Source organism: Phaenicophaeus curvirostris, chromosome 1, assembly GCF_032191515.1.
Source record: "Phaenicophaeus curvirostris isolate KB17595 chromosome 1, BPBGC_Pcur_1.0, whole genome shotgun sequence".
In the NCBI taxonomy this organism is placed as follows: domain Eukaryota; kingdom Metazoa; phylum Chordata; class Aves; order Cuculiformes; family Cuculidae; genus Phaenicophaeus; species Phaenicophaeus curvirostris.
In genome coordinates this window covers 15773925-15799821 of record NC_091392.1, presented here as the reverse complement: position 1 = coordinate 15799821, position 25897 = coordinate 15773925, and the positions used below count along the sequence as shown (strand labels likewise).

Below are 25897 nucleotides of genomic sequence, written 5' to 3'. Positions count from 1 at the left end.
TTTTCTGAAAAATATTAAATGTCTGAGAAAAGAGGGCACTGTCTGTGTAAGAACAAAAATGCCATCGCCACAACCAATAATCGTATAGTTAAAATGCCTTTTTAATTCAAAGTTTTCGCAAAAAACATTTGAGAAACTTTATGTATTAGTGAAGCACTGCATAAGCACAGAGTTACAAAACAGCATGAGGGTAAAATGGAAGGCAACATGGTCTCTGAGGTATTAAGGCCGAGAGGCTGGTTTGTTTCTAGAAACAAAACCTCTGTTCCCACACACAAGGCAATACAAACAAATACGAATTACCTTTGATTTCTAAGGGCCCATCAATGTGTAATTCTACCTTATCTTCATTCTTGCTGTTGTTTTCAGACCCTTGAATAACAGCAGTTCTTTTGTAGACGCCTCTTCTCACCTCATCAAAGACTGAAAACATGTTGTAGACACGGGCAGTGTAGCCTGCTAGCTCAGTAACCTGAGAAATAACAAATGCTTCATTTCAGTTGCAATTCTCAGATTCCATAAATGAAACGTTTGGCCAAAGATCCACGAAAAACCTTCCCAGATATTCTGAGTTAGGGTTTCTCAAACTTTACTCTGGAAGGACTAATGATATATCTTTTGACACCCATTAATTTTTCTTCCTTCAGATTCTGTGCTAACTCATATGCTATCCGCAGCTCCTACCAGCCAGCAGACAGAGGAAGTTTGAGGGGGACGGATTTCAGCCAATGTAACCTATGATAGCTCCAGTAAATAACAAGGTTGCAGGGACCGCTCTTTTCCATGGATCAGTAGAGCCTTCAGTTGGCAGAGAATAATTATTAGCACATTGGAAAATAGAGCCTATCACACAAAAGAAGAACAAAATCTCTGCATTTGCCAACAAAATAAAGGTACACAGGAGTGAGAAAAATAAGCACATATAATTATTTATATTTACTTCCTTGTATTCCTGAAACCTCCTGTGAGAAAGGTGTGCTTTCCTAGGTAAAAAAAAAAGCAGCATCCTAATCTAAAATACACTACAAAAAAGAAATTGCTCTTCTGTCAACTACATCTTAGACTAACAGAGCTAAATCTGAGACCTTGGATTAGAACTGGACATTTTTAATGAGGTCTCTTAAAAGGTTTCCTGCTTTTTTTTTTTTTGGCCCTTTTGTCACAATTTCCACCTAGTAAAGACAGAAACAACAGATCTCTGGACTTGATAGGTTGCTGTATATGAATGTTTTATATATATATATATACACACACGATACAATATGAAAGTTGTTGTTCCTATTTCTCAACAGCTACACCATCAAGAGCTCCCAAAGAACTGCCTCCATCTGCTGGCAGGAAAGAATCTTATCATAAATGTATTAAGATGGGTTTAAAAGGGTGAAATCTCATACTAAATGCAGAGAGCAAGAATAGAATAGCAAGAAAATGAGTTCAAGATTATAAAATCATTAGCTTGCTGTGGTTAAACACATACACCCTGTAACCGAGTTCTCCTGATATGGGTGTACATAATTCCAATATAAAATCCTCTTTAAATTTCACTATCTGTGTCAGATTCAGAAGTGAGTGGTATTTCTGGCCACATGGCCAAAACTCCACTGGAGGTTAACGAGCACACAACATTAAAAAAAACTCAGTTTAAAAAGAGTAATCACTCCAGGTTTCAACTCCATCAGCTGAACATTGTTCTGCACAACTGGTAATCATATTAACAGCTGCAAAATGTATTGGGCTAACGGCACTTGAGGCAGTAGGCAGCACATAGGAGCTGTAACTTCATTCTCCATATAAGAGTCTTTCAGCAGTTTCAAAAGGAGCTTCATGCCAGGACTGAGCACTCCACATGGAGTAGACAGCGGCATTTGATAGAGAGAATCCTGCATGTGATGAACGAAACTTGTACCAACTGCGCCCCAGAAGAAACGCAACTTGTACTAAGTCTCTGAACCATGACCATACAAACTCATCTTGTAAAACCACAAAATACCATCATCTAAACTATTGATCTGCAAAGAAAAGTTGAGTCCATCTCATCTGCATGCTAAATTACGTTGACTAGAAGGAGACTGCTCTGGTGGACCAAGTGAGCAAGAACTGGAACTTCGCTGCCACTTGAAGTGGATTGAAGTACACTGTCCTTCTTTGGAAACTGCCTGAATCATGAAATGGGAATGATAATGTAGTTTAAGTACTGCAGTGTCTCTCAAAGAGAAGTATAAATGTAAAATTAAGATGAGAATTCACAGAACTAGTCTTTGATCTCATGTGGTCTGGATTAAAATCTCACCACATTATAACAAAAGTGAGTTTGTTTAGTTGTTCCTACTACTTTGTGGGTATTTTTATTTCTCAGAACTAAACCCACAATGTTTTAAGTCCCCATGTGCATTACATAAATTACTTAAACGTTGAAAATAAACCAGAAATTACATCAGTGTATAAACAGGTTATCTGGCAGTATCTTTAGAGCAGAAGCCAAGCAGGGGAACAGTTAACGGTGCACAGATCAAAATACCAGTCCATTAGAAGAACTCCTTCTGAAAAAAAAAAAAACCAGACTCTGGCTTTGTCAGAGTTCATATCTGAAGGTGCCAAACTACCCCTCCTCCAACAATTTACAAAGCTGTAGCTGTTACAACTGGATTCCAAGTAACTGAATCCATAGTCTTCGATTAGCTGCCTAGCTAATGCTAATGCCTCCTTGCACTGAACTGGGAAAAGGTGTCCTCACCAAAGGGATGAGCCAAAAACAATTAAACACAGAATCAACATTCAGAAGGAAATGTTGAGGTGAACAACAGTGTCACTTCATTTTTATTTTGCTTAACAGCCAGCAACTAGAGAAATCCCCAAGAAAGACCAAAAGTAAAAGCTCATTGTTACTGAAATTTAGGTAAGGACCCGAAACAACATTTCTGATCTTCCAGATTAACATCCTATACTTCTAGACTATTTGCTGTTCCAAGGTGGATTTTTTCCTGCAAAACTGCTTACAATTTAACAGGTTTACAAGATACTGAAAAGAGCTCTACAGTTCAGGTGGCCAGGAAATAAGTATTCAGTTCTATTTGTATCTTATACAAAAGATGGGGCTCTTCTGTTGGAATTGTCACTATATTGGAGACAGGCAAGCTAAATTCATGCTCCAAAGAGAGGCAGAATTTGAACCTTTGTCACTCCCGTTCTAGGAACTTCTACTGCTCTCTGATGGCACCCGAACACAGGTATCAGAAACGACATTTACATGTTGCACCATACTGTCAGCTGTGCACTTTAGACTCTTCGTGGACTAAACTCTAAAGATCAAACTATCGGTTCAAAGATCTTCCTGGATTTAGATGCAATAAAATTTGCCTTTAAAAATTGCATAAGTTTTTACATTTTATATAAAACGTAAATTCTGATTTATTTTTTTCTTTTCTGTTTTGTGTATGACTGATGTACAGTACCTCTTTGTATGAGGACATAATCCTTTCAATAGCATCCGCGCCAGAGATCAGCAGGTTTCGTGATGTAGTAAAAGCTTCCGTTCTTTCACTAACCATTGCCTGTTTCTGGCCATCTTCCTGTTCTAAAAGTAAAAAAAAGTTTTCTGTTAAAATATTCTTCTGAAAATTATCTCTACAAATTAAACTATGATTGGAATGTGAGCCACTACAGAGCAGCTTTCAAATTAAGAAGAAATTAACAATACAAAGACAACCTTCTGAAAACAATTAATGAACGTAACTAGCACAGATAGCTTGGTAACGAAGAATAAGTTGGAGTATAAGGAATTCATCTTTTTTTTGCAAAACATTCTATTATTTTATACTATCTGTCTAAATAGATAAATTTCCTTTTAATATATCATTATTGAACCTAGTTTGTTCAAAATATGATAAAGTGAAACCTAAGCAATGACCTGAAACAAATTTCTAATAGCATTTTTACTACTTTTGCAATATTCATTTTCAGCCTTACTTATTTACTAAATTCTCATAAAAGAAAACATTCATTTGATGGAAATTTGGCAACATGATTATATTGCTATAAGAAAGCAATAAGCTCTTTTATTACCAGAGTCATTGTTTAAGCAGGAAACCTCTCTCTTACAACGCTATTTCTCTCTTTACCTGACACCAGAACAAAGTTGTGATGCTTTGTTTATGATATCGCATCCTATTAGCAAGAAAACTCTTACTCCAAAGAAAGGAGTTGTCTCACAACAGCACGTCAGCAGCAACAGGCAAGGAGAAAACAGCAGAAATGACAGAATACACGTGAGAAACAAATATGTTTACATTTAATATGTCTACATATACTCTTGCTACCATGTGATCTACAGACTTATACAGCATACTCAACATGCAATGTTTGCTTTTTGACAAAATCAAGATGTAAAAAGAAGTGTATTTTGTTTCAGTGCTAATAGTTGCATCCATAAAAAAGAAGACAACAACATGTAGTAAACCACTCTTCAAGATTTTTCACATAGCAGATTTAGAAGAGTCAAGGGTTTTCGGAACATAACTTATATATAATCTTTACATATTGGTTACATCTGTTGCAGAACAGAGTCTGGATATATTTCTTCCCTTAGGTTTGTAAATTTTTTCTAAAATTTCTTTTTTATACTGAGTTGCTGCTACGCATCGACCTAGGTAGGGTAATAGCTGTGGCAACTCCTATATTAGCAACAATTATTAACACCCTCTGTGGTGTTGGCAATTACTATGCTAAAGAAAATCTAGGAGGAATTCCCTGCAGGTGTGATGCAACTGTGGATTTTCTTAGCCAAGTCAAGCAATGCAAAAGTATAGCAAACAATATTTTTTACTTGATAATTGTCTCAACTCCTTGAAAACATCCACTTCTAGATATCTATTGTCTAGAAACCTACATCCAGTACCAAAGCCAGGTGTATCTTTCCATCTTTATTAGCTAAATCTAAATGTTTTGTTTTCATTTACACAGAAGTATCCATACGTAATTACATCTGAATCACTGAAATACACTATGGATAATTTAGGAAAAAAAAATAATTAAAATTTTGCGTGTATATATATATACACACACCCCCCATCTATATGTTACTCTTTCTGGCCTCAGATGTTTTTAATAACAATTTTAATTAATTGAGATGCATAATTTAAGCTAAAAGTTTTGAAGATTTATCATCAATATGCTGTCAACTCACTGTATGTAACCTAACCACCCGATACATACTTTTAAAACAAACAAACAAACAAAAAAAACAACAAACACACACAAATGAAAACAAAACCTCTTGCAAAGGGCTTCCTCTTGTAGTTCTCACTTATTTTAAAGTCATCTACACTACAAGAAGCATAAACTTAGGGGACAGACAGAATTCAATTAATTCATTAGAAAAAAACTAAATGGAAATCTGTTTCTTACTTCTCAGAGATTTTTGCTGATCTTATTGGGATTATAGCTCATGCAGTCCATGCTATGTAGAACCACTAAAATTAAAGCATTCAGGAATCAGATCTGGGTTAAATGCACTACTGCTGTATTCCTCCCATATGTAAATTCGGAATTTACTGACAGCTGCTCCCAGCACCCAGGCTGGCTCATGTCTACAAACCACCGCAGCAGTCATTTTAAGCATACTTGTAGGGTTACTTGAAAAGTTAAAATTATATAGAATTTAGGAGCATTTTGCCATTCCAAAACACAAGCTTTTATATTACAGGTCTAAGCTACCAAGATTACTTTTCTTAAACTTTTTGTCAAAACCATTTTTCACAGAGCTAGCCTCTTGCGTTTGAAGAGGTGCCGCGCTGTAATGGGACAGACAGGCTGTCTCCGTTTCACACAGAATCTAACATTTCTCTTTTCATCTTCGTTTATGTAATTCATAGTCATATTTGCTTTATAAATTAAAAAAAAAAAAGGGTTCTTTGCATCTACAGAAATCAAAGTCTTGCTTCCAAAACCAGTTACTTTCCAGAAACTGATGAGAAATGACATTTGAAACACCAATCATTTAATAAAAAGATAATGAGAAATGTTATCAAATGGGAATCTTGGCTTTCCCAGTTAATTTCTTCCCTGAAATATGTAAAAGAATTAACAAATTTCAGTCAGAACTATGGTCATCATAGAAAATATTTTTTTTCTTTTTGTTGCAGGATTTTTTTACTTCCCTCCACCCCAAAGAATCGTATAAAACTTCTCGCTTTAGACCTTTAGTCTCAGGTCTGCTCGTGGTATCGGTTTTCTGCATATCTCCGATTCTGGTGATTTATCTGAAAGTAATAAATCCACTATCTGTTCCTTCAGATAAAAACAAACTTGCACCTGACCTGCTGAGGCACAAAGCACAATTTTCCCAAGCAGGCAATGGGATGTTTAGGTCTGCTTGACTCTACGAGTACCTGTTGTACCTGTATTTTGAACTGGTCTTGGCATTATCGATTTGTCAGTATTATATTTGTGATCCATCATTACGATATGCCCCAGGCCTCCACAATAGGCCCCATGCTTTAACGTTTTATGTTGGGTTTGGCAAATACTCTTCTGCTTTACAAGACAAGTCATCTCTGCATCTTTCTTTTCTTCCACATTTGAAAAGTATTTCTCAAAAGAATACTCATGAGTAATGGGAACGTTATTTAGTTTAGCATGAATATGAGGGGTGTTTTAATCCATGCTGTAATACCAGAGAGATATTTACAATGTGCATTTAAAAGATCTTTTTCTTGACTGCACTCATTCCCATCTTAGCAGAAAGACTTCCATCGCTTTTTCTGTCGTGCTGATAACCTCCACTGTGGGGTCAAGTGGCTTTGTACAAACTCTTTTGTTTGGAATAGGACTTCCTGATATTTTGGAAGCTGCTACCAGGATGCAGACAGATGCAGGATCACATTGTCATGATATAAAGCCCTCCCAAGCCCTGTGATGGGCAGCAGCTCAGACAGCTGAACATCCAGCCATGTACCCACATGAACCAAGGCGAACAAAGCTTGTCCAGTTAGACAGCCCCGATTTGAAACAATTACTGAGACCTGCACGGAATTCACTCATTCCTGATTAAGCATACCAGCCTCAGAACTGAACCTTCCACAGACATTGTAAGATCTGTGCTTAAAGAATTACACAGAATTTGTAATATATTTTATGTTTCTAATTGTACACAAGGAAACCTGTTGAGGCAAACTTCCCCACTTGTTTTTCATTATCCCTCCTTATCTTTCTCGTTTTTTATAGCATTTACAATAGCAACACTACTCGAGACTCTTTCACTTCCTGGAAAGTTGTGATAGGATGTCAAAAATGGAACCATCCAACCCTGGAATCTGAATTTCACCTGCTTTTCTCCCAGGGAGTCAGAGGAAAACAGTGGTTCCTAACAGGTCAACACACAGAAGAATAATTACTTATAATTACACTACAATTTATCGATAGAGGAGATAAGCAGTCTTGGAAACTTAATAGTATTATTTTGTGAAGTAGCAGGAGAGGCTACAAAAACCAGACTGCCATCCCAACAGTGGCTAGTGTATAAGAACTTCAATTATCACTATAACATCATACGACACCAGAATCCTCCAAGTCCTGAATTCATGCTGTTTATTAGGCTCACATTCAAAGTTGAATAGTTTGTATTGCTCTTTCCTCAGCTAACCTGCTATGCTTGAAGGGTACACACAAGACACAGATGTTGTAATAAAGTCAGAACAATAAATTAATACGAATAGCATTCAGGGCAAGTACAGTTTTCTGAGGACATAAATTTAAAGAAACATTTAGAAATTAAGTAAAAAATTATATTACCTCCATCTGCAAAACCTGTTGCGGTGATGATGGGCACAGCGACCATAATCATACCACAGCTGCTCCAGACATACTTCATCAGGAACTGCTCTATCATGATGTACCATAAACGTTTAGATAAAATGAGATTCATTTGATCTGCCAAATCCTTGTAGCTTTTCTGCAGCTGTTTCATTTCTACCTATAGTGAAAAAATAAAACACTTATACAATGCAAGAAAGATGCAGATGTCATACAAGGTACATTCGATAACATGCATGAAATACTTGGGTACCCAGAACCATGACTTTTGTGTCACATCTGTTGCGTGATACTTTATTTTCACAACACTGCAGTCTTACAGCAGAAGTGCAGCACTTTACGGAAGTCAGTGGACCTGGTTCCTCTTTACACCATCATCCCTGAACAGCACATTGGCAGGTTTTCAGCTTTTTTAACATGTCGGATACATACAGAAACAACATACAAGGCAGTCACAACAGCTGATTCTAACAAACAGAATAAAATTGATTCCACGTCCTTTTAACGAAGCTGCAGCTGTAGCATTTCACAGCAACTGAAACTCCTCATATTGGAAAGCATTTGGGGATCAATTATCTCCAGCGAGTTAAAGCTGCAGAGCTGATCCCTGAAAAGCAGCGTTGCTTGTTTTTACCAGCAGTCTGAAGGAAGAGAGAACTATCCCAAGAGGTTTAACAGGTCAAAGACAGCTGCAAGTCAATATGATATAATGCATTCAGTTCAAGCAAGTGAATCTGGGAACTGAAAAAAAAACATTTAATTTACCTGCACTTAAAACTTTACTATAGGCAGCTTTTGAGAACAGTCACTTCTACAAAAATAAACCATTTATATTATATAATCATCACTTAGACTAAAAGAGTAACACTGCAGCCTTACTTTCAGCTTTCATTTTCACTGTACATGAAACAACTTTTTTTTTTATTATTTTTCCAAATCATGGCTGAAAGGCATTACAGCCAAAATTCACTTCTAATAAAAATATGAATAGTTCCTTAATAAGGTGGTGTTAAAACAAGCCATTAGTTTATGTAACTGTGACTGCTGAAGTACTGTACTTAAGCTATTTTAAGACTCTGATGACTACATCTTTGCTTAGCTATGTAAAAGAGTGTCAAAGGTTGTAGTGCTCTCTATTTGTCTATCACAGAGATTTCCCCTAGACTTTCTGGTGTGTCCCAGTTGCTATCTCTCATCGTTCATGAACACCGGTGAAAATAAAAAGCCTGGAAGAGTTAAGCGGAACGGACTGGGTGGGGGAAAGGCAAGAGCAGAGATCAGTTTTCTAGAAAAGCATTGGATCCAACTGCCAAACTGGAAGGCTGTCAGAGCACAAGGGAACTACGGTCCACTCCCCCCAGATCCCATCTTCGAGACAGTGTTTTCCTGTTAGAGGGGGAGCGTGAGCTGTAAACGGGTTTAAATGTGAGAAGGACTCAAACTGCTTGGGGAGGGCAGCAGGCTTGGGTCTGGCCTTGCAGGAGCGACCCCAACACCTTCCTTACCTTGTGCCCTCGGTAAAAGGCAATCTCTTCGACGTTGGCGATGATGCGTGAGTGCATGAAGCGCAGGTAGCCCTTCTTCTGCGCCTCCTCGGCCACCAGCTTGCCAAACCTGGGCGAGCAGGCCTTGAGCACGCGGGCCGTGGCGTAGACGACGAGCCCGGCCAGGAGCGTGGGCCCGATGGGGTTGGCTCCCCGCGACCGCGCCGTGCGGATCAGGGTGTAGGAGGTGAGCACCACGTCCAGGATGGGCTTGGTGAGGTTGGAGTAGAGGTGCGCCACGGACTGCGAGAACATCATGATGTCCTCGGTGAGGGACTGGTCGGGGTTGGCCAGCCGCCCGTCCATGCTGATCACCCTGTAGTAGGTCTGGTCGGCGAAGTAGGTCTGGTAGGCGCGATCCACCAGGCGCGTGCGGAAGGCGAGGGCCAGCTTGCCCTCCAGGTACCGGATGGTGCTGTTCACGAACGTGGCCGGGATCGCGATCATCAGCCATTTGATCAGCTTGAAGACGAAGCTCCGGGGCCGTTTTTCCACGATGCTTTTCACTATCTTCCCGTCGAGGGCGGCCACGTAGATGGAGAGGAAGGTCCTGGAAACCAAGGCGACCGAGTGAAGGCAGAGCAAGCCCAGCTCGGGGCTCACCAGCTTCGGGAAGAACAGCTTGCGAAGCTCCAGCAGCTGCTTGAAGAATTCCGCGTCGACGGCCGGGGAGGCTCCGCCGCGGCTCCCTTCGTCGTCCCGCGAGCCGCCGCGGCCGCCCGGCCGCCCCCCGCGCCGGCGGACGATGGGGTAGAGGACGCGGAGCCCGTAGGCGGCGGCCAGCAGGCAGGCGGCCCTCTTGGCCGCGCCCGCCCTGCCCCACGGCACCCGCCGCGCCGCCGCCCGCAGCATCGGGGTCATCCCGCCCCGCCGCTCCTAGCGCCGAGCCCGGCCGCCCCGGCTCCGCATGGAGCCGCGGACCGAGCCGCCCTCCTCCCTCCGCCGCCGCCGCCCGGCGCCTTCAAAGCGCGGCGCGTTGCACAACGCGGCCCGGCGCCGCGCGGCCCGCCCCGCCGACCCCCATTGGCTGCGCCGCGCGGGGCGGCCCCGCGGAGGCAGCGGCGCCCGGTCCCGCTGCGCCGCTTAATTCCCGGCCCTCTGCACCGCTGAGCCCCGGCGCCCGCTCCTCGGTGCCCTGCGCCGCCGGTTCCCCCGGCTCTCGGTCCTCTGCGACGCTTGGCTCCCGGCTCTCGCTGATCCCCGGGCGCTCGGCCCCGGCCGCACCGCTTAACTGCCGGCTCCCTGTGCCCTGCACGGCGGGGCCCCGGCGGCGCCCCGCTGCCCCGAGGCGGCGCTCGGCCCTTTCCTTCCGCCTGCCCCGCGGAGTAGGCGCCGCCCCGGCCCCGGCAGCTGCTGGGGGGCGGCGGCCACAGGCCGAGCGGGCCCTGCGGCAGCCGCGGGGTCGAGCCCCGGGCAGCGCCTCCCCGGCCGGGAGAAGAGTTTCCTGCCTCCGCGGCCAAAGGAAACCGGGGTTGTGCTGCTGAGGCGCCGTGGGCAGGAACAGCCCCCACCGATCCCGTCCTGCGGCAAAACTGGGCTAAAGGCGCATTGTCTGGGGAGGCGGCTGCCTTCCTGCCGTAGTTTTCTCTCTCCTTGTTCTCTTATTCCTACCTCTTCGCTTGTTTGGAAAAGGTATTTGAAATTACGGGGAGGACGGTACTTAAAAATACTTTGGATCCTTTCACGCTTTGAAAATTAGAAACAAAGTAACTTCATCAGCTGGTATGGGATGCAGCATTAGTTCAGGGGTGGGTGTGTTACAGTAGATTTGAAAAATGTGCCATGAGGCATTTGCAGGATGGCTGAGGGGTGAGTGCAGCCTTCCCGAGGAGTGGAGGCTGGGGGCACCCACCTCGCTGTAGCTCAGAATACGCGAAGTTAAATCGAGTCACATCACTGTTACAAACTTGGATAGCAACAAGAGCTTCAGGATGAAGAAACAATATCTTTGATTTGAAAGAGTGAGCACTTCGCTTCTAAAAATCAGGCAGTGGTTACCCAGTTGCTTTCTGAAAAGCTCAGTAAGCCAAAACTGGCAAGGCAAGACCAAATAAAATCTATTTCTCACTTCTTCCTAGGAGTTTGCACAAATTGTGCACGCAACAAGCTGCTGTAAAGTCACATAGAGAAGATGTGGGGTAATCTTGAGGCTTACTAGACTTTCTGCTGGTGGAGACAGGGTAGAGATCTACCCTATCCTTGTAGGAGTTTTTTAATACGCAGCTCAAAATAAAGCTGGGAAAATGTTGTCAAAATTGGAGCTAGAGCAGTACAGCTAACTTTTAGTCACCAAATAGGCCTGGCTTCACTGCAGATTACTGTAGTAAACTACAGATTGGTCGGTAAAGTAAGATTTTTAGCATACAAAGACACTGACGAGAAAAGCTGGCTAAGAAATTGCTTAGCTTAGAGTTTGTTATTTTTTTACTCACTATCTTCAGTTGGATACTTCCCATTTTGGCTTATGCATATCACAGCATGCTCTCAGATTTTGCCAAACCACAGTTATTTGCAATATTCCATTACTCTAGCATTTTCTTACCAAGAGGAGAGTTCGCAGATCTCTTTCAGTTCTGCCTGTGCTGACCTTTCACTTCACAAGAAATTGGAGGACTGAAACTTTTGTTGACTTGGTGGTAAGTGCATACACCCCACAGTCAGATCTGTGGGAGCATTTAAGTAATGCAAATCTCATCGTGCAGTGTTTCAGTCAATAAAAGCAATGTATTTTCTTCTTTTGAAAGCATGGAGAAAAGCCTAAACTGTTGTGTTTCTTTCTTCTGCTCTTGCAGCCTAGGGATTTTTGCTGTGCCATGGTCCTGCTCTGTAACCCATGCACAAACTCTTTGTGGAACATGGCCTTAGGTGGTAGATTTTCTTTTTCAGTGATGAAGGCAGCAATTTATTATTTAGTCATAATAAAACTTCTCAGTATTACTGGAAAAATAATTACCAAAGCTGCAGTAATAATGAAGCACTGTTCAGTGCTCTGTTGCCTCCACTGTTTCTTCTGACTTTATTGTAATAAACTTGTGAAGATAAGTGCAATCAAGTAAGTACAAGTGCCTGAAGCTGTGGGGTAGAGAGAACGTTCATAGTAGAACCAGAGTATTTTGGGGGTTAACCTCTCTCAAGGAGAAGCAGATGCATTTTTTTTCACTGCCAAGTGACTAGTTTTAAGCCATATGGTTAGTTTTCATCAAACACATTGAAATAACTTGTGTGCATTTTCTGAATATAGGAACTGATAACTGAAGAAGGGTAAAAGGAGCTTATTTTTAAAATTACTTAATATGCTGTAGCAATTTTTCAGTATTTTTAAGTCAATATTTCGTCAGAGCAAAATGCCGTAATTCTGCTCCCAACTACAAAAATAAAATTGTTTATTATCTAAAAAGTGCTTGGATGCTCTTACTGAAGTAAGAGCATCACTGTCTATAGAAATGATTTGTGCTTGAATACATCCATCAAGCAGATATGGAAACAATGAATGTCAGGGTAACTGAACTCCATGGATGTTTAGACGTGTAGGAACTCGGGCGTAATCATGACCACACCGATGCCTCTTTTTTTCTCTTCTGTGTTATGCCCACTGGCTGTCACTCCAGCACTTCATCCTTGCACAACTTTATGATTGTGATGGAGATAGTGGACTTGAAACATGCAGGTTATGTGGGAGGTATCAGTCAGCCTTCACTCAATCATTTTTTAAACCCTTACGGCCCCAAGCTGTGCCAGGGGAGGTTCAGATTGGACATCAGGAAAAATTTCTTCACTAAAAGGGTTATGGGCACTGGAACAGGCTGCCCAGGGAAGTGGTTGAGTCACCGTCCCTGGAGGTGTTTAAAAGATGAGATGAAGTGCTCAGGGATGTGTTTAGTATTGGACAAGTACAGTTGGACTCTATGATCTCAAAGGTCTTTTTCAACCAAATGATAATATGAGTCTGTGATTCTATGAACATTTGAAAAAGTAATATGTACAGATTTGGAAGCAGAAAGCTGCTTGCCTCGAGCCTTTTATGCTCCTAACACAGAGTCCAGGGGCTGTAACATCAGTCTTTACAGAAAACTAGAATTTCCTCACCCTCGCTGCTTGCAGAGTTATCAACTGTGCCATAAAGATGTACAAAATAAAAAAATAAAACTACTGAGAAAATAAATATAAATTATGCCTTTTGTATCACTGCTATTTTGGATATTTAAGATTTAAATACATGGATATTATGCATGAAGTACATAACTTTATAAGTGGAAGAAGTATATGTGAAATGTAAAATACAAACCCACACAGTGCCTGTTGTTTTACATACTGATACTGAACTGAAAATCATTTCTAAAATATGGTGCAGCTAGGAGTTTCTGTTTCTTTATTTGACTTTGAGCTGCATATTTAACATACCGGGGTGGGATAGTAGGCCTTGATTTGAGCCAAATTCATCAGAGGGTGACCATAAATGCCCTAATTCAAGTAAATACCTTACTCTGAAGGACTTGCGAAGTTTCTATTGACAGTAATGTAATCACTTACATAAGTATAGAAAGAATTAGTTTGCAACATCAAGGCAAATCGGTGACAAATGGACCTTTTCATCAGAGAAGAGTGATAAGTATCTGACCTTTGATTTCAAATTCATAGCAGCAGAATTTGTCTGTTTATTCTGCCTGGTTTAAAGAAGCTATTGGCTGTAGTCATGCACCAAAGGAGAATATCTAGACACTGTAATTCATTTAGGATCTGGACCAAGCAAGAAGCTTCACTTTTAAGATGACAGATGTGGAAGCTTGTTGAAGAAGTGTCAGTGTGGGAGGCTAACCTGATCCTGGCAAGCAGCTGGTTCCAACTGTTTTGTTCATAATGAGGCTGTATGGTACCCAGACTAGGCAGAGGTGGGCTACAGCAAGAGGATAGAGAGGAGAGAGAAAATGGGAAGGTCCTGTTCTTTCTGTTGTTTGACTCTAGAGTGTGGGCACCACAGAGATGGTGTACGTGGGGGATACTCCTGCACCAGTAGTCCTCTTCTCCTTATTCTGTGTTCTCTGAATTTAAATCCGCATGTCTTACAGGTTATGAGATTTTATCCACACAGGATTTTTAATTAGTCTGGCTGCCAGTACAATCAATAGCAGACGGATCACAAGCAGTTCTGACTTCTGAGAACAACATGATTCTAGACAGAATACGTCGCTAGAAAGAAACGTAAACAAGTTGTTTTCCCTTTATAGAGAGAGAGGGAAAAGGCCAAGGATAGAGAAGGTCAGTGTCAGCTGCTCCAGCCACAGTGAACTGCTGACTAATGATCTCAAACAATTAATTATGCTTTTAACGTTTATGCTTTACTACTTAAAATCGTCTATATGTGCATTTTTAAGACATATTTCTTGTGTTAAATTAATTTCTTATTTCATACAGACAACTCAGCTGAGCTCAACAATTCCAAAAAATACAATTATAGGAAGCATGTGTCTGTTTTGTGCCTTCAGAAGTCTCAAATGTGTTATGTTTTTCAGGGTTTTTTTGCATTAAAGCTGTAAGAGCTTCTGTTCTCAGATCATCTAAAGAAAATGCTAACATTTCTTTATTAATTCTTTGCTCAAATGCATTGTAAACACTTAAACAAGCTACGTGCCAAATGCAATAGTATAAGTGGTAAAATCATGGAGCTGGCATCAGTTAACAATGTCATAATGGCACTGTACTAGAGCCAGTGCTCTATTCTGCAAAAGTGCAGGCAGGAATAAACTCAGAAAAATAATCTTTCCTAGTCATACACCCCAAACCAGGAGATCTGCTGCCATCTTTTTGTCATGCCTCAAGAATCTGTTTGAGGGGTTGCAGCTGGTAGGTGGGACAGCAAAAATATAATTTACTGCAATCTAATGATTAATTCTTATTTGGGAGATTTCTAAATATTAAGAATAAGCAAACTGGTTCGGACCAGTGCTCCATGAAGCACAGTATTGTGTCTCTAACAAAAGCTCTAAGGAGATGCCCAAGGAAGAATAAGATTTGGAATTACATATGATGCTACCTCTCCTGCTGTAGCTTTTATACTCTCCCAACCTTTGGCCATTTTCAGCTGTAAAAATTTCATGAGACTGAGAGCTTTTTCTATGAAATACTCCAGTCTTACAAGTGCTTGTCCATTCCCTCCTGAGCTCATCTAAACTCTTATGTAAATAATAACATCACTTAGCAAGCAGTTCCTCAGATCTGCTAGCCTGTATGTGAAGAACCACTCCTTTCTGCTTGTTTTGACCCTAGATCCCCCAAGCTCCACCTTACGGCCACTGCTGCCTCTTCTGGAAAAGGCACTGAGCAATAGAGCTCGCTCTCTCCCACCCTCCCTCCCGACTTTTCCATACCACTCTTGAGTTTCTCAGCCTCTATCACATACGCTCTCTAGCCCCTGGGTGCATGGATGCAAGAAGTAAATATTCTCTCCACTCTCTCTTGTATTTTAGCCAGTGTCAGGACCTTCCCTTTTATATCACAGGTTTCCTTAAAACCTTCGGTATAAGATGTCAGCAGTCTTAATTAAATCCTTTCAAGACTAGAGAAATCACTTTTTGCTTCACGTGCGTGAGGCAGCATTTCTATCTACAGAAACCATACTGGCTTTTCACATATTGGCCTATATTATAATCCCTGTTATTTTTTGTGATACAGAGGTAGGCTTTTTAGATTGCCACAGAATCTTTTTTTTTTTTTAATTGTATCACATTTGCTGTCTTCTAGTCTCCATGACCAAGTAAAGTTGAAGTGGCTCATTACACGCTGCTGCATGAGAGAACCCTTCAGTGAATATCATTTAGTCTGGATGCTATGCTGGTGTTCATTCTGTCTTGATAAGGTCATTTTGACCTCACCGTTTGTTTTTTTCCACTTTGGACAAAACCTCTGCTGAGTTCCCCAGTAAGGATTCCTGCGTAAAGTTCTCCCCGGTTTCCTAATCAACGAATACTGATGCAAAACTCTTATTTTATAATTTCGCAACATCTGTGACTCCTCTGAGCACTCTGTTGTCCCTTGTTGATCAACTGGCCGTATAGACTTTCTAGCAGGCTTTTACTCCTGGTTAAGTATAAGAAGAACTATTTAGTAGTTTGTTTATTTTGCCTGCTTGTTTCCTAAATTATATTTGGCCTATCTAATTGTATTTTTATGTTTATCAAAATTCATGATCCTTTCTGTTATCTTCTTTTGAATGCAGTGTAGCTTTTTGCTTCAAGTCTGGTATCCTTGAGCTTTTTCCTAGCCATACGTAAAGATCTAATTCTTTTAGCCCCCTCTTCCAATTTGTTTTTAACAAGCCTCACTGGAGTTTAGCACAACTACAGAAGATTCTTTGGTCTTTGTTTCTCTTTGTAGAAGGTTCCAGTGTGAGATTCCGAACCCAATCTTTTGCACTGTTCTGCGTAAGTCAGACTGCAAGTTGTTTTGAACGGCTCATTCTGTGAAAAGTACTTCCATCTACAAAATACCATCTAAGAATATAATCTCTCCTTCATATAGCAATGTGTCAATATACTGTTGTCTATGGTGCTGTTCTGCCTGGTGGTCTGACATGAAGATCCAAACCTATCTTCTTCCCAACTTTGACTTTCAGCTCATGTAGATTATGTGCTGGTTCGCTATGCTTGGAATTTGCTATTTAGCCTCTCTACTATCTAGTCTTTGAACTAATGGCATCATCCTTTTCCATTTATGCTCACTCCTAACTCCTTCAAATCTAATGAAATTAATCCATCTCAGCAAGGAGCGCTTACTGGGAGAAACAAGAAAAGGTGGTCTCTTTTCGCACTACGTCCAACATGGCAAGGACAAAACTGATCTTCTGTTGAACAGATGGGTATTCATCGATTTCAGTATATGATATAAGTGTTTAAACTGGGCTTTCATACCAAATGGATGCTACCCGTCTCATACAGCAACTTACTGTTATTTTTCTAATCTAATGCTGATACCTTGTACACAAACACAGGGAAGTCCACTGTCTTTTTCTTTAGACATTTGGCTGAAGATTAGTGTTTTGTGGTAAAATATAAAAATCCATGGGCTTTCTGCAATTCCTAGAATTTTTATTAATTAATGCCTTTAGAGTAAATTAAAAAAAAACCTCTCCCCTTTAAAGATGAATGAAGGAAGGACTTTTTATTAAATTAATTGAGAGTTCTGTCTTTCAAGAGGAACTATTTTTAAAGGGGGAAACTTTGTTTTTAAAACAAGTTTTTTCTTCTGCTTTAAACCTCCTCAGGCTCTATCATGACTTTGCAATATCACAGCCGCCTTTTAAAAAGAACTGTTTTAGGGCAAAACCACCAACTATGCTGCTTTAAGCACTGAAGGACAGTATTAATTTTTCCAAAAGCTGGTCTCTGAAGGAGGAAAACAGGCAGAGGAACACTAACTGGGAGAAGGCCATGCAACTCTGTAAGCAAAGTTTTAGCACTGGGTTAGCCAAACAAAACCTTCCACTTGGAACACACCCGTATTTTTCAGTCATGCATTCTTAGCATTAGATAATTAGGACAATATTTAGGCACTTAAGTAAGTGTATCCTGGCATTTAAAAGTACCAGAAATTCCCACCCTGGACAGAGGATTCAAAAGTGTTTCAGTTACTCTGTAGCTTTTACATAGTTATGTACAGATGGGTTTAGTTACTTAATGCTAGATATCAAATTTTGGCAAAAATTAAAGTTAAAATATGTTAAATTAATGCCAAAAAATGGTAATGTAAAATATTTAAACCCAACTGTGAGAATCCCTGGGGTCTTTTTTTACTACACATTCATCTGCTTGGTAATCTTTTGTTATAATGAGCATTAGAGGAGGACACTTGCTGGGAATTAATGTTGCAATGGAAGATTAATTAAGAAACATGAGAACCATTTGCAGTCAGTATAGAGAAATCATTTGGAAACACATCTTTTCTCTCTTTCTCACTGTCTCCAGTGAACATGAAATTTTAGATAAGCACTCTCAGTTCACTCAAGGAAATTACGATCTTGCTTAGGGGAAGGAGGGTATTCAAATCTCCAGGGTACAATAACGCTGCAGACAGTGGCACATACTTTCATTTAATGCAGTTTCAGTTTTCTAACTTAGCTGCTTCCTCTCTGGGTGTTGGGACATAGAGTAGGAGCCTAACTTAGGTGCTCAGAGTCACCTGTCAAAAGACATCTCCCTCTCCCCCTTATTTCATTATATAGGAGTTCTGTGAGGACTTACTCAAAGCTGGGTGACAAAATTTGCAAGGTCTGTGTTTCAACACCAGCCTTCATGGAGAAATGCAGCCTTACATCAGGTAGACAGTACACTGCTTTGCTATGTCATGTGTATTTAGAGCTGATTTAATAATGAAGAAGCATGTCAGAGGGGAACGTTCAAGTGCTAGAGGACCACAGCTGCAACAGTTGGAAAACTGTTCTGAAGAAGATTTTGTGTAACGCTTTCTTAACAAAGGAAGATGAGATATAGTTATTCTGAAGAGTGGCTGTTATGAAGTTACAAAAAGGGGAACTCTTCAAGGCTTTTTTCTTCTTTAAACTTCAGTTTCTGACACGTGGGGGAAGTCTCCTTGTTCTATGCTTACTTTGCTTCCCAGAGAAGCAACTTATCACCATGAAGCTCGTTCTCATGACCTTTTAAAAATTAATAATGTCCTGTGATTCTTTGAAAGTATGACATCACTCAAAAATTCTAATCAATTATTTCAAAGTTTTCAAGTATTGACAGTCAAGGCGCAATATTGAGACACTGAAATCCAGAGTCATAAGCATCTCAAGTCTTACATTCCTGTTTACTCTGCCTTCAGTAAAGAAGGAACTGATTATTTATTTTATGACAGTTTGAAAGGTATTTCAACTTTATCTGCAGAAAATAATTTAAGGAGAGGAAGTTTTTTATATTGAAAATAATTGATTGAAACTGCTGTGTCTCTTATTCTAGATTCTACAAGCTACTGCTACTCACAAATTCAATAAATTAAACATAAAGAAAAGCATAGTCTTTCCCTTTAAATCCAGGTGATGCCATAGAAGAGTAAGATTAAGGGTGGTACATACAATATCAATACTACCTTAGAAAAACAAAAGTACAAGGGATTGGATTATGTCAGGCTTGAAACTGCCTTTTAGACATAGTATTAACAAGTTAAACATTTACAGCAGATGGAAAGGCAAACAAACCAGAAAGGATTATTTCAAGTGAAGAAATAAATCAAAGAATCTTTCCTTCTGTCATGTTAGCTGTAGAGGCACAATTCAAATATAGGTATATTTTACAATGAAGATTTTAATCTAATGCTGTTACAGGAAGCAGTTATGCATACTAATCAGAAATACGGGGAATATCACAATAATAAAACATTCTGTCTGATGAGTTTATTCAGTTTAATTGGTGATATTTTAGAGAAATATCTGATTCTTTCACTTTTAGAATCTTGTAGCTGTGGAATCTGTGATCATCCCAGTGAAATTTAAAGTATTAGAAAGATGAAATGCTGGGTAATTTTTTAATATTTGGCTCCTGATATCTGCGCCGAGCACTCTCCACATAGAATCATAGAATCACCAGGTTGGAAGAGACCCACCAGATCATCGAGTCCAACCATTCCTATCAAACACTAAACCATGCCCCTTAGCACCTCATCCACCCGTGCCTTAAACACCTCCAGGGAAGGTGAATCAACCACCTCCCTGTTCCAGTGCCCAATGACCCTTTCTGTGAAAAATATTTTCCTAATGTCCAGCCTAAACCTCCCCTGGCAGAGCTTGAGGCCATTCCCTCTTGTCCTGTCCCCTGTCACTTGGGAGAAGAGGCCAGCACCCTCCTCTCCACAACCTCCTCTCAGGTAGTGGTAGAGAGCAACGAGTCTCCCCTCAGCTTCCTCTTCTCCAGGCTAAACAACCCCAGGTCCCTTAGCCACTCCTCATAAGGCCTGTTCTCCAGCCTCTTCACCAGCTTTGTTGCTCTTCTCTGGACTCGCTCCAGAGCCTCAACATCCTTCTTGTGGTGAGGGGCCCAGAACTGAACACATCGACGTACCGGGACCCTGAAAAACATGAGTCTAAAGATAACTCAGTAAGGAAACACTTCAGGAAAAGCTTTATGTAAAATGTTAGTGGTTGTTTTGTAAACGAATGGCTTCCTTTGCTACAAGGATGGCAGCGAGTCCCTGGGAAGGGGAGATTCCCCAAGAGCACCAGCAACACCAGGGAGCTCCCGCCGCCCGTCCCGGGGGCCGCTCTCCCGCTCTGGCGCCGCGGGGCGGAGCGAGCGGAGGCGGGAGGAGGCGGGCGCTGAGGTGGCCACCGCCTCCCCCCGGGCCGCGCCGCGCGCAGCCGCCCTGCCCCGGCCCTCGGCGGCGGAAAATGAACTGGGTGGGCGGCAGCCGGTGAGCGAAACTTTTGTAATGCTGCCAGAAATGTCTGCGTGCTGAAAGTGTCCCCTCAGGCAGCCACGGGGGGTGAGAGCCCAGTGTCCCCTCACACAGCCATGAGGGGTGACAGCCCCCGTGTCCCCTCAGACAGACATGGGGGGAAAGGGTGAGAGCCCAGTGTCCCCTCAGACAGCCGGGGTGGGGGTGTGGGTGGATGAGAGCCCAGTGTCCCCTCTGACAGCTAGGGGGCGGGGATGACAGCCCCAGTGTCCCCTCAGGCAGCCATGGGGGGTGACAGTGCAGCGTCCTCTCAGGCAGCCATGAGGGGTAGCAGCCCAGTGTCCCCTCAGACAGACATGAAGGGGGTGACAGACCAGTGTCCCCTCACACAGCCATGGGGCGTAACAGACCAGTGTCCCCTCAGACAGCCGTGGAGAGGTGACAGCTCAGTGTCCCCTCAGGCAGCCATAGGGGGGTGACAGCCCTAGTGCCCCCTCACACAGCCATGGGAGGGTGACAGCCCCAGTGTCCTCTCAGACAACCATGGGGGGTGACAGCCCCAGTGTCCCCTCAGACAGCCGTGGGGGGGATGACAGTCCAGCGTCCCCTCATAGACTGAGCACAGCCATGGCGCATGTGACAGCATCGGTGACCCCTCCTGAACTGGAGTGAGGACCCACGATGGTGGGTCACATTTGGGCTGGATGTTTCACCTGGGTCTTTCTTCATGTTCTTATGAATGGCAGTGATTACTGTTTGGGGAAAAATGGTGTAGATTTATTGAGATTCACAGAAATAGTAAAATAATCACCCAGTAAGTTGTAACATTAAAAACATAGATTATATTCAGTTTTGTTAGGTGCTGTGCCATCTACCTGTCTTCTAGAAATTTAAACCCCACTAATTTTGTCTGCCGTTTTAAAGTAGCTTTGCTAAACACAGCTTTTTAATTAGAATCATAGAATCATAGAATAACCAGGTTGGAAGAGACCCACTGGATCAGCGAGTCCAACCATTCCTATCAGACACTAAACCATTCCCCTCAGCACCTCGTTTACCCGTCTATTAAAAACCTCCAAGGATGGTGACTTCAACCACTTCCCTGGGCAGCCTGTTCCAGTGCCTGATGACCATTTCTGTGAAAAATTTCTTTCTGATATCCAGTCTGAACCTCCCCTGGCAGAGCTTGAGGCCATTCCCTCTTGTCCTGTCCCCTGTCACTTGGGAGAAGAGGCCAGCACCCTCCTCTCCACAACCTCCTCTCAGGTAGTGGTAGAGAGCAATGAGTCTCCCCTCAGCTTCCTCTTCTCCAGGCTAAATAACCCCAGCTCTCTCAGCCGTTCCTCATAAGGCCTGTTCTCCAGCCCCTTCACCAGCTTTGTTGCTCTTCTCTGGACTCGCTCCAGAGCCTCAACATCCTTCTTGTGGTGAGGGACCTAGAACTGAACACAGGATTCGAGGAGCGGTCTCACCAGTGCTGAGTACAGAGGGAGAATAACCTCCCTGGACCTGCTGGTCACGCCATTTCTGATCCAAGCCAAGATGCCACTGGCCTTCTTGGCCACCTAGGCACACTGCTGGCTCATGTTCAGTCGGCTGTCAACCAACACCCCCAGGTCCCTCTCCTCCAGGCAGCTTTCTAGACAGACTTCTCCTAGTCTGTAGCACTGCACAGGGTTGTTGTGCCTCAAGTGCAGGACCCGGCATTTGGCCTTGTTAAACCTCATGCCAATTACCCTGACTTGATGCAGAATCAAACTAAAATCATACCTTATTCATCTGGAAGTCTTCCCAGCAAAATAAGGTTTCTGAATGTTGCCTACACAAAGCAGGGTAAAGAAAGAGCTTCTGTTTGAAAGAAAAAGACCCACAATCCTATCTTTGTCCTAAATGCCTGTCATGCTGTTCTGTCTGTAAGAAAAGGCAGTGTGTAGGAGTACTGCAATCATTTAGCAAATGACAAATAATCCTGCTGCTTTCTGCTGCTGTTAATCACCTGTTAGGATTCCTCAGGTAAGTCTGGGATTTGCGCATCAGGTGTCAGAAAAGCTATCACTACTGGGGCATCTGCCCACTGCAAGGGTAAGTGTGCATATGTTTGGAAAATGTCTTCTAGCTTTAAGCACAGTAAAAACAAAAGAAAAATGTGTATGTGTGTGTATGGGAAGAAACATAATTTCAAGGAGATGCTCCATATTTCTAACTCTAAAAACTCTAACTCTTAAAAAAATCATAATCTTACTGACGCAAGCGTTTCAGCTATCTCTGCTCTGCTTGCAGCAGTGACCCAGAGCTAGAATTCTATGCACCATGTCCAGTAGGCAGTTCATTTAAGACTATGTTTAGCAAGTGAGATATGTAGTTTAAGGTATACCTGTCTCCTATACTGTAGAAACAAAAGCAGCTCAGTAAAACTTGTAGTGACAATAAATTTGTATTTCCTTTTTTTACAAGTTACTCACAATATTCTGTGAAGGTAGCAACTTGTACTGTGCTCCTTTGTTTTCTTTGCTAATATGGTTTTGTAACTATGTTGCAGCACAACCAGGAAAATTAGGAGAAATTAATATATTGACAAAGATTTCTTATAATGTTTTAAAAAATTAAGAACCGATGAAATGCCGCATTACAGGTCAAATGTCTAAAAGTTTTTCTTTCTGAATGCTCAATGTATTTGGTAGCCCTAGGATAGAATGTGGTCCTATCCTTATCTAAGTAAACCAGGATTGAAGCAGCTTCAGTAGAGATATTTTGACTTCACTACCTGAAAATTAGATGCATTATAACATAACATAACATAACATAACATAACATAACATAACATAACATAACATAACATAACATAACATAACATAACATAACATAACATAACACATCATAACATTATTTGTATCCTAAATTGCTGAGAAATTCAAGCCATGACTCAAGTTTATACTCTTGCATTTGAAAGAGTAATTATTTGCATCTTTCAGGAGCAGAATCATATTAAAGCAGGAAAGGAGAAAACAAAAGGTAAACAGTACTATCTATGTTGGATATGATATTGTTATATAAATGCTTTAGTTGATTAACTTAGGAAAAACTTTCAAAGCATTTGGAATGAGACTCAAAACTGTCGGGCAACACTTGTAATTTGTTTGCCTGACTGTATGTAACTTTTAGGGCAGAAATCTTCTTCTAGGTTTACCACACTGAATTCCAGCAGGAACAGGAAAGAAAGGAGAAGGTATGAATGCATGAATGCATGTTTCCAATTTAAATCTTACTAAATTAAACCTGTCACTATATTTTGTTGGTATGTCCTGACACGCAGGGTTGCTTGAAGCCTCTCAGTGACAACCATGTGGTCAACTAGCCTTACACATATACACACAGCTATTTTTCTCTTCCATGTAAAAGAATGTTTGGCCAATTGAAGCACTTTATTTGGGGATTTGCATAAGTGGGACAGCTTATCTTTTTTGAATCTGAAAGTGAAATAATAGAATCAAATTTAGACCTGGCATAACAGAAGACTTTTGAAACAAGAAAGAAAACAGAGAAGATAGTTAAAACCATAGACAAATCAGTTTTCTCCTCAGCAGCTGGGAAAAAAGAGTCAGTATAGAGAAGATCCACCACTGAAGCTGGTACCCTCCAATGCCCGGAGCAGATGCCCTGGCATATAGAGGAGGAGGAAAACCGGTTTCACAATATGGAGACAATCTCTGAAATGAAAAACTTTACCTAAGCGAATGTGGAAACAACTGGCAGCTTGTTGCCCCCACTGCCTTCCCAGTCTTCTAGAGGCTTGAGAGTTCTCAAAATATCTGTTTACTCAGAGATTTATTGGGCTAAGCCACATAATTTACAACTATGTAATTTGCTTCGGTGGAGGAGGGAAAACAGGAAAGTATACCCAACAGGTTGTGCTTAGTCATTTAGTACTAAATTGCTAAACATAGTGGTTATTTTGTAATTGCTGTTACACAATTAATAGTAATTTAGATGCGATGGGAAGAAAATATCTGGGACATCGAAGAGAATGGGCATTTGGGGAGTGTGGGCTCCAAAACAACATGAATTTTTAAGTGCTGATATGTACACAGGCTGAATTCAGCTTACTGCAGAGATACTTTTTAACTGAAGAACAGGTGATTTCCATAGATCATAGAATCATAGAATCACCAAGTTGGAAAAGACCTCTTGGATCATCGAGTCCAACCACTCCTATCAACCACTAAACCATGCCCCTCAGCACCTCGTTTACCTGTCTATTAAAAACCTCCAAGGATGGTGACTTCAACCACTTCCCTGGGAAGCCTGTTCCAGTGCCTGATGACCATTTCTGTGAAAAATTTCTTTCTGATATCCAGTCTGAACCTCCCCTGGCGGAGCTTGAGGCCATTCCCTCTTGTCCTGTCCCCTGTCACTTGGGAGAAGAGGCCAGCACCCTCCTCTCCACAACCTCCTCTCAGGTAGTGGTAGAGAGCAATGAGTCTCCCCTCAGCTTCCTCTTCTCCAGGCTAAACAACCCCAGCCCTCTCAGCCGCTCCTCGTAAGACCTGCTCTCCAACCCCCTCAACAGCTTTGTTGCTCTTCTCTGGACACGTTCCAGAGCCTCAACATCCTTCTTGTGGTGAGGGACCTAGAACTGAACACAGGATTTGACGAGCGGGCTCACCAGTGCTGAGTACAGGGGCAGAATAACCTCCCTGGACCTGCTGGTCACGCCATTTCTGATCCAAGCCAAGATGCCATTGGCCTTCTTGGCCACCTGGGCCACTGCTGGCTCATGTTCAGTCGCTGTCAACCAACACCCCCAGGTCCCTCTCCTCCAGGCAGCTTTCTAGACAGACTTCTTCTAGTCTGTAGCACTGCACAGGGTTGTTGTGCCCCAAGTGCAGGACCCGGCATTTGGCCTTGTTAAACCTCATGCCATTGGACTCTACCCAGTGGTCCACCCTGTTTAGATCCCTTTGCAGAGCCTCCCTACCCTCCAGCAGATCAACACTTCCACCCAGCTTAGTGTTGTCTGCAAATTTACTAAGGATGCACTCAAAGCCCTCATCCAGTTCATTGATTAAGATGCTGAACAGGACTGGACCCAGCACTGAGTCCTGGGGGACACCACTTGTAACTGGCCTCCCGCTGAAGTTTACTCCATTTCCCACAACTCT

The 25897-nt window shown here is 42.0% G+C and overlaps 3 protein-coding genes across 3 annotated transcripts in view; 1 reads left to right on the top strand and 2 right to left on the bottom strand.

The window, feature by feature from the left end:
- The window catches only part of ABCD2 (ATP binding cassette subfamily D member 2), a 41714-nt gene extending 31450 nt beyond the window's left edge, over positions 1–10264 (bottom strand). Inside the window, exons 1-4 of the mRNA XM_069849751.1 lie at positions 9315–10264; positions 7789–7969; positions 3453–3574; positions 304–472 (exon numbers count right to left, since the gene is read on the bottom strand). Coding sequence (XP_069705852.1) covers positions 304–472; positions 3453–3574; positions 7789–7969; positions 9315–10214 — 1372 coding nt within the window. The 5' untranslated portion in view covers positions 10215–10264. The remainder of the gene's footprint in view (positions 1–303; positions 473–3452; positions 3575–7788; positions 7970–9314) is intronic.
- SLC2A13 (solute carrier family 2 member 13) overlaps positions 1–25897 on the bottom strand; it is a 292776-nt gene that overhangs the window by 87409 nt on the left and 179470 nt on the right. The gene's annotated exons all lie outside the window — the stretch shown is intronic.
- REDIC1 (regulator of DNA class I crossover intermediates 1) overlaps positions 10907–25897 on the top strand; it is a 30487-nt gene continuing 15496 nt past the window's right edge. Inside the window, exons 1-2 of the mRNA XM_069849761.1 lie at positions 10907–10985; positions 23711–23750. The gene's annotated coding sequence lies outside the window, so the exon portion shown is untranslated. The remainder of the gene's footprint in view (positions 10986–23710; positions 23751–25897) is intronic.